This window comes from Oryza brachyantha, chromosome 3, assembly GCF_000231095.2.
Source record: "Oryza brachyantha chromosome 3, ObraRS2, whole genome shotgun sequence".
NCBI classification, from domain to species: domain Eukaryota; kingdom Viridiplantae; phylum Streptophyta; class Magnoliopsida; order Poales; family Poaceae; genus Oryza; species Oryza brachyantha.
The window spans coordinates 28,939,954-28,952,283 of record NC_023165.2 but is presented as its reverse complement, the minus strand read 5'-3'; the positions used below and the strand labels follow the sequence as shown (position 1 = coordinate 28,952,283).

The window sequence follows — 12,330 nt, the reverse complement described above, 5'->3', positions numbered from 1 at the left end:
TAAACCTCAAAAGCCACTCCAAATCTAAATTTTAAATTTTAACTTATAAATATAAGCATAATCGAGTGCCATTGTTTTAAGCTCAGCTCAAGCTCTCTTATGTCAACTGTCATATTGTCACTCACAGTGGAGGCTAGATATTTAAGCCCAGCCCAGCATAGCCGAGAGAAGCCTATGGGCCGTTTAACAATCGGCCCATACAAGTACGAGACCCATATACGAAGGCCCAAAACGTAGGCCCATGAGAAATCTACGTGGAAAGCCCATAAGCCGTCGTTTCCGGCGGCTCGAGCGGAGTTCAACGCCCACACACAAGAGGCAGGGAAGTGCTCCACTCTGGATTGAAAGAGCGATGCACCTTTCTTTCTTTCTTTCTTTCTTTCTTTCTTTCTGCTTTTTTTCCATGACCTGATCCATTATTGTGTACTACTTGTGCGTTGTTTTCTGCACTGGTCGTCTGCTTGTAGTTTTTCAACCATCACTTTGACATTTGTAAAACTACGAAGCCTCTTGTGTTGTTTCTGCACTGGATCCTCTGTCTTAATGTATATACAGTAGGTGTAGCTGACCCATATATCAGTGATACTACTGCACCTGCAGTGCAGCATACGATGTGAGTCCTCTTGTGCTGGTCTTCCGTTGGCACGAATTTTATGGATATATTAATTCATTCAGCCGTCAAAACTTTCTAGATGTGTACCCTTGTTCCTTTCCAAAATATAAATAGTTTGGTAATACACTTTTATCCTATCTTTCTGCTTTCGGTTATACTTATAAATCAAAATTTAAATCTTCAACCTTAAATTTAAAGTTGATTTTACACGATTTTTTCACCAAAATTTATTTTTCATCATTGACTTTTAGACCCCTAAAAATGTATATACAGATTTTATTCACAAATTATTTTTTATTTGTAAATATGCCATTCACCCGCTTTCATTTATTCCTCATTTGTTAAGGAATGTTATAAATGTTTTCTTAGCCTTACTTTCTACTAAGCAACCTATATATGTTATAGTTTAGGACGGAGGTAAACTACTTGCTAGCAATACAAAAGTATAGTAATGTACAACCTTCTCTGAAAAGTTAATCCAAAATAAGAGTATTTTCTAATTTGTTTAGCAAATATAATGTTAGGTCAAAATATACTCCTTTTACCAGCTTTGTGGTTTTAATGGTTTGTATTCTTTTTTCAAGCTTTCGATCGGTTAGGAAATCATTGATGTGATGATAATTGTATTTTAGAATGGAGGGAGAAGCAATGGAAGTTAAAGAACCTTCTCAAGCTGCAGTGCAGCACAACAGATAGTCAACACAGGATAGAGAGAAGGGAAAAGAACATTCACCATTCGGAGTATTAATTTCATTTCTTATGTTAAATTGACCGAGAGACACATGATAAATCATTAATAACCAGGGAGAAAACCACAGAGAAAAAAACAAACGATAATGATGTCACGAGGATGTTGAGCCGCCCATGTTGACCAACCTACCCCACTAGACCAGACTGACCACAAACTGCTATCCTCAGCTGATCAAGGCCGTCCATGTTCTCATGGACGGCCGTGGTCGCTTCCTGATTGAGACCGCTCCCTGTCTGCCCACATTGCCGTGCTTCCACGGTAACGCCCATAGCCTGGACTCGGTCTATTTGGCCCATAAAAACCATGGTCTCTTGTTTTTCTCTCTTTTTTTAAGTAGACATGGATGCTTCGACGAACTTGACTATATTTACTCCAATTCTTATCACGAGAGGGAGCAGTTGATTACGCGATACTCCCTCTGTCCAAACAAATTTTTCGGTCTCTGTGTCCAGACCATCCGTCTTATTTGAAAAAATTTTAGGAAATTAAAAAAAAAATTAATCAACTATTTATAATTTATCATCTAATAAAAACAAAAATATCAATCGCACAAAAATTTGAATAATACGTAGAGTCAAAAATTGAAAGTAAAAAGTGAAAAATTGGTTTATTTTGGGACGGAGTGGTACTCCTTTCGTCCCAAAAAAAATCAACTTTTCAATTTTATGTGGATCGTTCGGCCATCTGTCTTATTTGAAAAATTTTCAATAAATTTTAAAAAAATAGTCACACAGAAAATATTATTCATATTTTATCATCTAATAAAAATAAAATTATTAATCATAAAAAATTTTAATAAGACAAAGAAAATTTGTATCTAAAAACTGAAAAGTTGATTTGTTTTGAAACGGAGGGAGTACAACACAAAGTGGTTCTACATACGTCTCACAAAATAAGAATATTTTTAGCAATTATTTGTCCTAAAATAAGTTTATTTCTAAGTGGTTATTGTATTAGAGTTTATAAAAACAGGTAATAAATATATTGAGATTAAATAAAATAGAAGAGAGTTATAATGTGATTTGATAAAGTAAAGGATATTTAATCTTTTAATTTTTGTATTGGCAGGTGACCAACAAGCGAAAAATAAAATTAGTATGGGATGGAGAAAGCAGTAGTTTTCTATAGTTTGCTACTAGCTGAACACACCAACTCAAGCAAATTGTGTAGTATCAACATTAGAGGTTACATCTGAGAAAACAAAAACAAAATGGTTAAACTAATCAGTTGTGATCCACTGGTATTAGTATTTTACTCCTGTGTTGAGCATTCGAACTGGTGCTAATTAGTCGAGTAAACACACGATTTGACCCTAATGGAGTCATTACAAGGAGCAGGCGAGCAGCGGCAGCCCGGTCAGTGTGGGTCACTGTCTCTCACCCTCTCAGCGCTTAGACATTTCAACGTTCTCCTCCACTCAGCTGCAGCAGCCAGCATCAGATCAGCTCATCTTCTTCTTCCTCGTCTCCTTCTTGTTCTCCTTCCTCCTTCCCGTGCCAAGACTAATCTCAGGACCTCCATTAGTACAAACCCCCGACGAGTCGGCGAGAGAGGGGAAGCCATGAGAGGGGAAGCCGAGCTGTCCAGTAGCCTTCTTTAGCTGTTTGACTGCTTTCTTCTTCTTCCGCGGCCACAGCAATCGCCGTCCGAAGAAACCCAATCGCCGGCGAGAAAGATGCGGCCTTTACGGCGGAAGGCCGGGGGTGGTGCTCTCCTCTGCTGCCTCTTGCTCCTTCTCCCTCTCCTGTCCCATGGCGCGGACATGCCCTTGGGCTCCGCGCTCTCGCCGGCGAACGCGGCGTCGTGGTCGTCTCCCAACAACACCTTCTCCCTCTCCTTCACGCCGTCCCCCACCTCGCCGTCCCTCTTCGTCGCCACGATCGCCTACTCCGGCGGGGTGCCAGTCTGGTCAGCCGGCGGCGGCGCGGGCGTTGACTCGGGGGGATCGCTCCGCTTCTCGTCGAACGGCGACCTCCAGCTCGTCAACGGCTCCGGCGCCGTGCTCTGGTCGTCGAACACCGGCGGGCAGGGGGTCACCACCGCCGCCCTGCAGGAGAGCGGCAACCTCCTGCTGAGGAACTCGACGGCGACCATGTGGCAGTCGTTCGACCACCCGACGGACACGGTGGTCATGGCGCAGAACTTCACCTCCGGCATGAACCTCACCTCCGGGCCCTACCAGTTCTCCCTCGACAAGAACACCGGCAACCTCACCCTCAAGTGGACCGGCGGCGGCACGGTGACCTACTTCAACAAGGGGTACAACAGCACCTTCACGGCGAACAAGACGCTGAGCTCGCCGACGCTGGCGATGCAGACCAACGGTATCGTGTCGCTCACCGACGGCTCGCTGACATCCCCCGTCGTGGTGGCGTACAGCAGCAACTACGGCGAGAGCGGCGACATGCTGCGGTTCGTGCGGCTGGACGCGGACGGCAACTTCCGCGCCTACAGCGCGCAGCGCGGCAGCAACGCGGCGACGGAGCAGTGGTCGGCGGTGGCGGACCAGTGCCAGGTGTTCGGCTACTGCGGCAACATGGGCGTGTGCGGGTACAACGGCACGTCGCCGGTGTGCCGGTGCCCGTCGGAGAACTTCCAGCTGAACAACCCCTCCGACCCGCGCGGCGGCTGCCGGCGCAAGATCGAGCTCCAGAACTGCCCCGGCAACTCCACCATGCTCCAGCTCGACAACACGCAATTCCTCACCTACCCGCCGGAGATCACGACGGAGCAGTTCTTCGTCGGCATCACGGCCTGCCGCCTCAACTGCCTGTCCGGCAGCTCGTGCGTCGCCTCCACGGCGCTCTCCGACGGCTCCGGCCTCTGCTTCCTCAAGGTGTCCAACTTCGTCAGCGGTTACCAGTCGGCGGCGCTCCCCAGCACGTCGTTCGTCAAGGTCTGCTTCCCGGGCCTGCCCAACCCGCCCCTCGGCGGCGGCGGCGGGTCGCCGGGGAAGACGTCGGGCGTCCGCGGGTGGGTGGTCGCCGTGGTGGTGCTGGGCGTGGTGTCCGGACTGGTGCTGTGCGAGTGGGCGCTGTGGTGGGTGCTGTGCCGGCACAGCCCCAAGTACGGCGCGGCGTCGGCGCAGTACGCGCTGCTGGAGTACGCCTCCGGCGCGCCGGTGCAGTTCTCCTACCGGGAGCTGCAGCGATCGACGAAGGGGTTCAAGGAGAAGCTGGGCGCCGGCGGGTTCGGCGCCGTGTACCGCGGCGTGCTGGCGAACCGGACGGTGGTGGCGGTGAAGCAGCTGGAGGGGATCGAGCAGGGGGAGAAGCAGTTCAGGATGGAGGTGGCCACCATCAGCAGCACGCACCACCTCAACCTCGTCCGCCTCATCGGCTTCTGCTCCGAGGGCCGCCACCGCCTGCTCGTCTACGAGTTCATGAAGAACGGCTCGCTCGACGCCTTCCTCTTCGGCGACGCCCCCGGCGGCAAGATGCCGTGGCCCACGCGCTTCGCCGTCGCCGTCGGCACCGCCCGCGGCATCACCTACCTCCACGAGGAATGCCGCGACTGCATCGTGCACTGCGACATCAAGCCGGAGAACATCCTCCTCGACGAGCACCACAACGCCAAGGTCTCCGACTTCGGGCTCGCCAAGCTCGTCAACCCCAAGGACCACCGCCACCGCACGCTCACCAGCGTCCGGGGCACCCGGGGTTACCTGGCGCCGGAATGGCTGGCCAACCTCCCCATCACGGCCAAGTCCGACGTCTACAGCTACGGCATGGTGTTGCTGGAGCTCGTCAGCGGCCACCGCAACTTCGACGTGTCGGAGGAGACCGCCCGGAAGAAGTTCTCCGTCTGGGCCTACGACGAGTACGAGAAGGGGAACATCGCCGCCATCATCGACAGGAAGCTCCCCGGAGAAGACATTGACATGGTCCAGGTGGAGCGCGCGCTGCAGGTGAGCTTCTGGTGCATCCAGGAGCAGCCGGCGCAGCGGCCGTCGATGGGCAAGGTGGTGCAGATGCTGGAAGGGATCATGGATCTCGAGAGGCCGCCGCCGCCCAAGTCGTCGGACAGTTTCTTGAGCTTGACGTCGGCCACCACCGCCACCGGTGGCAGCGGCAGCACCAGCATGGTCTCCACATTCACTTCCTCGGCGGCGGCGGCGACGCCGGTCGCGCCCATGCCGTCGCCGAACGTGGACGAGGTCCAGCAGGAGACGGCGGCGGGGCGGTCGGCGTCGGCCAGGATCCGCGACCGGGCGTCCAATTCGCTGCTGGCGCCGGAGCCATACATGACCATGTAAGCTCCACGCTGCACATCTCTTCCCATGAGGTGAATACTAGCAAATAGCTCCAAGCATGGAAAAATGGTTGCTTTTTTTTGCTCCAGTAAATGGAGGATTAATTGCTCTTGTTAATGAGCAATTAGGGAGTTGATAGGCTGCTTTGTGATCTGAGATTGTTGATTTTGCTTTGGTGGAGGGAACATAGTATCAGCTGTCAGTGGGAAGAGAAGTGTTTTTCACTGATGGTCAGAATTTTCATACTTGAGAGGATATCTATGTGCCTGATGAGCTAAATTCTGCAATTTGTAAGTAAAAGATTAGATCGAACTCGATGATATATTCGCGTTGTAATTGTACAAATAATTGAAATGAGGCAATACATTGTATAATGGAGTGCAAAACATTAGATGCAGCAGCTTGTTTGATTGTACAGTGCTAACAAAACCTTTATGCTTTGTGGGTAAGGCAGAGATATAAGCAGATCAATAAAATTCAGCCACTTTAGTTTGTTCAGTGAGAAGCAGTTCACATGGATATGATAGATTGTTAATATGTCACCACATATGCTTCCAACTCTCTTGTTTTGTCATATTGGGTGGCAGTCTGGCAGATTGATATTTTGATATACACAAAAACATGTGCAGGAACTTTCAACAAACTTCACCATCACCTTTTATTTGGTTAAATTAAATGCTTGGGACCCATGGCACCCCATTCCAAAGATCATGTTGCCTGCACCATGTGTCATCACTGGCAATTGCCTCTCCATGTCCATGGATAGCTTGCAATTGCATAGTAATACTAGCTGAGGAAACATGTGATTAAGGCTTATACTGGATCTTATTTAATGCTAGATTTATGAGGGCACAGCTGTTATTGAGCCTTGGCTCATTGTTCAATTATTATTCATTCAGAAGCAGTCACTGAAGAAAGCTGTAGTGAATCTAAGCTTTCTGCTTGGCAGCAGAATGACAAATCCATCACCTATCGGTGTCTCATTCAGAAAATACCGGTGCATTCCAAGTGGAACCTATATTTGTTGTTTATAAAGTAAAGAAAAACAGTCAAAGGTAATTTGGTTCCATAGTGTAGTGGTTAGCACTCCAGACTTTGAATCTGGCGACCTGGGTTCGAATCCCGGTGGGACCTTTTAATTTTCAGTTTTAATCTTTTTGCACTGGATTGACAACATCATTGTCTGGTATTTTTTGTATCATTGCATTAACAACATCATTGACTAAACAATTTCCTGATGCAAACTGCATCCTTTCCACTTTCTTAGGTGCATTTATTTATACGAAGTTACTGATGATCATGATGTAGGAGCCATAAGTTTCTAAAACAACAATCTTACCGATCGAATTTCTCCCACCCTGAACCTGTTCACGTCATTGTCTTGATCGAAACGAACTAGCATGTCCTTATGTTACGGGACCACCGTACCGTCCATGTCTTTGGTCGCTCTTTTGTTCAGCCACGATCAGAGCAATCCAAACTAACATATGTGGGCAGCCAGCGCCCAAGAACAATTAGTCTAACCACACAGGTAATCATCATCTGCTTTTCCAATGTTATGTGGGTTTGCATTGGATGACAGAAGGTGGATTCAAATGCCAAATAGTAACTTTGAATATGCCCAGGTTTAATAGTTCCATTTTTACCAGTTATGCGCTTCAATTTGGTTGCAGCAACAAAGTTGGCTGCTCTAGAAGGTCATTCAGAAAGACGCAAGCACTTCAAAATTTACTTTTGAAGAAAAAGGACGGGATGAAGAAAAGGTGGGTAATACTCTACTGAACGGGAAGTTTTGCTTGGAAAACTTACAGTGTGGTAGGCAAGAAACTTTCCCGCATCACCTTCATCTGTACATGATTACCAGATCCGTCTTTAGTGGGTCAGATGATATATTTGACAGGTTGTATTAGTGAAGTCATCCTAATTAGTACTCGATCCAATTGGCATCCAGATCCTTCAGCTTCAGAAGCCATTTCTGTTTGTCTGGAGAAACACTTGGTTTCTCTGGCTTGCTTGCGTTTTTATTTGTCATAGCACATGAGGATCCAGCCTTACTCTCATCAGCAGAGTTGGCTTGTCTTCTAGGTCGTCTGAGTTCAAGAGAAAGAAGGCGAGAAACCTCCTGTACTCCACCCCATTTTTCCAACGCCCGAGCAATGTCGTAACGTCCTACCATTAACAACAAAGTACGAGTGTCATTCATAAAGATTGTGAGTTCTTGACAAAGAGAGAACTGGTAAATCTACCATGATAGGACCCAGTTTATAAGATGGTTACAAGCGTTGATCTAACAGAAAGGAATGGAATCCATCAATGCTACGTTACTACATACTAGTCAATTCCTCGATCCACCTCCCCTAAAATTTTTTTTCCTCAATTCACCTATCTTAATATGTATGTGTGTGTGAGTGTGTCCTGACTATAGACCAAAAATTTAAATATGATTAGAGACAATATAGCATATTTTCATGCAAAAAAAATTGTGTCCAGGTTACCAGGTGTCTTAAGCAAGCATGGTAAAAAAATTTGTTTAGTCAAACATAGCTTCAGCAATTTTGACCAGAAAAGAGTCATACTGACTTCGTACAGCCAGATAAACTATACTAAGAAAAGATAGATAGTAAAATGACCATAGTGTATGATCTAGACAAAAGTAATAAATTACCAGCTCTCTCAAAGGACTTTCTACTTGGCATATAAGAAGGGTCCATCCCCCAGTTCTTCTGGAATCGCCTGATCTGTACATAATGGTCACTGTTAAATAACATGTAAAAAGAACGAAAGGAGTGCTTATTACGACTCCTCATGCTGGCAATCTCAGATCACAATTTTTAGCATTCGGAATTACTGAAACCCAGTAGAACTAGAACACACTGCGAGGAGGGGAGTATACTTCTCATTACCTCTTCTTGCAAGTTCTCCAGATTATCCCAATAACCTCTTGGTTTCCGATTTTTATAAGAAAGTGAAAGATTCATTATGCCGGCGATCTTCCTGAATCCACCCATACGTGTTATCGCCTTCTCAATATCCACCCTTCCATGCAAACGGAGGTGCTTTCTCTTAGGCATGAAGCCATCCTGACCATATTTTGCAATAAATCTCTCAAGTTCAGATTTGAGGACCTCAATGTCCTTTTGAAGACCTGGGACTTTTGGTCTCTGCTTTGCAGGACTTGAAGAACAAGACGAGGATGCTTGTTCTGATTGCCTACCTTCTGCATAATCAACAGAAATAGTATCTGAATTTGTTGCTACACAAGAGCTAGTAGTGGAGTTACCACTCTCAGCTTCAGCCTTTTCAATATAATCACGGATTGCACATAAGTTTGACGGAAGATCTTCATATATGACCTGAAAAACACAATAAAAATCTTTGTTGTCTTTTAACAAAGTATAATAAAATTTCATCAACATATTCATGAAAGCACCATGAACATGCATAGATCAGCTTTTGATAGAAGAAACAAAGAGTGACAAAAATAAGATCAAGGCAAAAGATTAGATATCCTTCAAGAATGTGACAGTAGAACTAAGTTTAACAGATACACCACAATGTTTGCGTCATGAGGAGTGGGGGGGGGATCCCTATGCAGTTATCCAGATATTATCAAGTATGGAATTATTATTATTGCACTAACCAAATGAAGGATGATACAGATAGAGGACGTGGGCTTATTCAGAATTCAAACATACATGCATTCCTTTGTCAGGAAGGTGTTTATTTTTCTTACTCAATATCTGGTGAACATAAAGATTAATAGTTTTTGCATTGGCAAGATGTTATGCTCAACTAGATGATACAGATTTGAGCACTTAATCATCAATCATTAAAATCAACTACGGATCAATCACCAAGCATCAAAACAAACTGTGAAGTACATAGAACCCAGGATAAATAGTACCGGTACCATTGGTTCTCAATGAATCAAAATGGAGCATAGAAATTTCTTATACCTCTTCAAGGATAGACTCTGAGAGAAAGGTATCTTTATGCATCTTAGTCTCGACCATATACTTCAACAAGGTGTGCTGATCACCAAGTTGTTCCAGACGCCATTTTCCTTTAAATGAGTAGAAATCACCTTCAACTTGCTCAAAGCTGATTTCACGTTCAAGTTTCTCATGAAGATCCATAACAACACGGGCATGAAGAACCATATAAAGTAGACCCTTGCAACCTTCCTGTAAAAGATATGAGATGTTGAAGTAATGTTAAAGCTCATGAAACAACCAAATTGAATTAATTTCTTCCAGATAAAGTAGACTCAATTCCATCTGTTTAGTATTCTTTAATGGTGGGTAGGTACATAAAACATGAAGCTGTAAGATTGGGCAAAATTATCACCTGGAAGCTTGACGTGTAAAATACTGGGTTAACAAAAGTGATAAACTAAGCTAGCCAACAATAAGAAAGTACAGTTGTGGACTGACACTCTTCCTGTAGAAAAGGTGCAGAATGATCCGTCCTCCAGACTTGAAATGCTAATTCAGAAACTAATATATGAGATAAGGATTTAGCAAAACTCCCACCTGCAGTATGCGAACCTTGTTATTATCCCGAAGAATAATCCTACTGATAGCCAGATTTGGCACAAACCTGTCAGATAAATTTGTTAGCTCAAACTTGTAACAAAAAATGTGAATTCCAAAGACTGCAGAAAGATAGAACTACTAACTCAGGCAACTTTTCATATGCAGTGAGAATATTCCATACTTCTCGAACTGGTGCTTTCACAGTGATACTAGCAAACACAAACCTGTGAGCCCCTTCATGTTCCTTCAGCCAAATCATTTCACAGACAAGACAAATCCATTAGTGTGCTTCCCAAAAAAAAAGAATGGGTAATAATTGTTAGATGTATACAAATTTAGTAAGTTACCAAGAGACCATCAAATCTTCGAAGATGGATCTCATCTACCACACACGGCCTATCAAGTCTACAGACATTTCCATATACTCCCCATTTGCTATTCAACTCAGACGGAGGTGAAGAAAGCACGCCACCTAAACCAGAAGGAGATGCTTCTTTGAACTTATTAAGAGAAATAGCATCATTCTCGGTGGTGGCATTACGAAAGTTATGAAACCTGGAGCCTGCACCACTAAATTTCGCAGTCCCATGCCTTTGGTTTCCTAAATATATGTTTTCAGCTCTACAGGCCAAGGCTCGAAGATTCACAGGAAGATCCGACCTTATGATCCTCTCAAGAAAGATCGCTGGGAAATTAAATCTTGGAATCACGTTAACTTCATATAACAGAATTGCACTAGATGACCTGTCAAAAAACAAAATAAGAAAAAACAAAATATGTCATATGGGACCTCTAAACTGAAATTACTTTGTTGCTAGCTAAAAAATGGACATGTGTTAAGGACCCGTGATATGTTCTTTTTGAGATTAGGGCATCATATAGTCGCCAAATACGTAAGTTACCGGTTAGCAAATAGTCTGGATGATCATGCAAGGCATAGACTATAAACAAAACAAGAAGATGACCATGATATGCACACCTTGGACCAGATCTGATGGACCATTTCCCTTCAAACTTCTTAAAGTCACCATCAACCAAGGAGAAGTGGAGCTCTCGGCCAGTAACCTGAATGATGACTGTTAATAAGGAAACGTAGCTTGATAGACTAGGAAGTCCATAGAATCATTCATCGGCCAGTACCTCTTTAGATTTGCTACCTAAAATCTGTATAACTAAGATCCAACGATGGTGTAACATCAAGATATTTTCACCGACAATAACTAACACATTCAGAAAGGATAACAGCAGATAATGACTGCTAAGTAGGTTCACGCCGCGGGACCAAATCTACAAATGCTTCCACGTGTAACCACCTATGTTCCAGTGGCGTTTCCATTACCTCATGAAAACGAAAAGTGTACAATTTAGCATCTAAATTTCGTTGCTGCATAACAAAACGAGGTTAAGGTGTTCAAATTCACGTACGGCATCAGGGACCTCCTGGAGATCCAACACGACGCGTGCCTCGATATGCCAGTAAAGCGCTTGCTGCAGGCCCCTCTGCTCGAGCCATATCCTGCCCTGGTGCGGGCACGGTATCCTCCCACTGCGTTCCCAAAAGACGCACAAATTTCCCCCAATTAGACCCTTGATGGATGAACATGTATAATTTTGGCGACGGCAAGGGGGGGGGGGGGCGGAACTGCGACGATAGGAACGAGAAAATGTGGACCTGTGAACGAGGTTGGGGATGAAGTCGGCGAGCCGCTCGTAGTCGGTGATGACGCGCCACACGGTGTCGACATCCGCGGCCACCGCCACGGACGCGAACACCCGCCGCTCCCGCCACGACACCACGTCCACGTCGCACTGCACGCTGTGGCCCGCGCGACCATCGGAGCCCGCGGCCCTCTTCCGTCCGCTTCCGCCTCCGCCGCCGTGGTACTGGCGGTGGTGGTCAGCGCCCCAGTGGTCGCCGGTGGCGGCCGCGGCGGCCGCACGGCCAGAATGGTGCCGCGAGAGCGCACCCCCGCGGCGGCTAGGGTTCGCGGTGTGGTTCGGGGTTCGCGGGAGCAATGCGGCGGCGGCGGCGGGGGAGACGAGAGCCCTCATCGCCGCTCACGCGTGGTGTGGGTGACGGTGAGCGAGCCGTCGGCCCCGCCTTGTTCGGATTTTTGGAGGCGAGGATCAGAGCGGCTGGCACGTGGGGCCACTGACGTGGGTCCCACCTGTCGGTGGC

The 12,330-nt window shown here is 46.2% G+C and overlaps 2 protein-coding genes and 1 non-coding gene across 3 annotated transcripts; 2 read left to right on the top strand and 1 right to left on the bottom strand.

The window, feature by feature from the left end:
- The first annotated feature begins 2,601 nt into the window (after positions 1-2,601).
- Positions 2,602-6,004, top strand: LOC102705419 (G-type lectin S-receptor-like serine/threonine-protein kinase At1g34300). The gene has a single exon (XM_006650806.3). It carries the CDS (start codon positions 3,040-3,042, stop codon positions 5,617-5,619), a length of 2,580 nt encoding a protein of 859 aa, XP_006650869.2. The 5' UTR covers positions 2,602-3,039; the 3' UTR covers positions 5,620-6,004.
- Positions 6,005-6,678: 674 nt separating this feature from the next.
- Positions 6,679-6,750, top strand: TRNAQ-UUG. The gene has a single exon. It is a non-coding gene; the product is annotated as a tRNA-Gln (tRNA).
- A 598-nt stretch (positions 6,751-7,348) lies between these two features.
- LOC102700516 lies at positions 7,349-12,206 on the bottom strand. Its single transcript, XM_040522638.1, has 10 exons — positions 11,824-12,206; positions 11,577-11,697; positions 11,131-11,216; positions 10,499-10,895; positions 10,295-10,395; positions 10,149-10,215; positions 9,573-9,800; positions 8,520-8,969; positions 8,282-8,354; positions 7,349-7,785 (listed from the first exon to the last, which is right to left on the bottom strand). Exons 1-10 carry the CDS (start codon positions 12,201-12,203, stop codon positions 7,541-7,543), a joined length of 2,148 nt encoding a protein of 715 aa, XP_040378572.1. The 5' UTR covers positions 12,204-12,206; the 3' UTR covers positions 7,349-7,540.
- Positions 12,207-12,330: the final 124 nt, after the last annotated feature.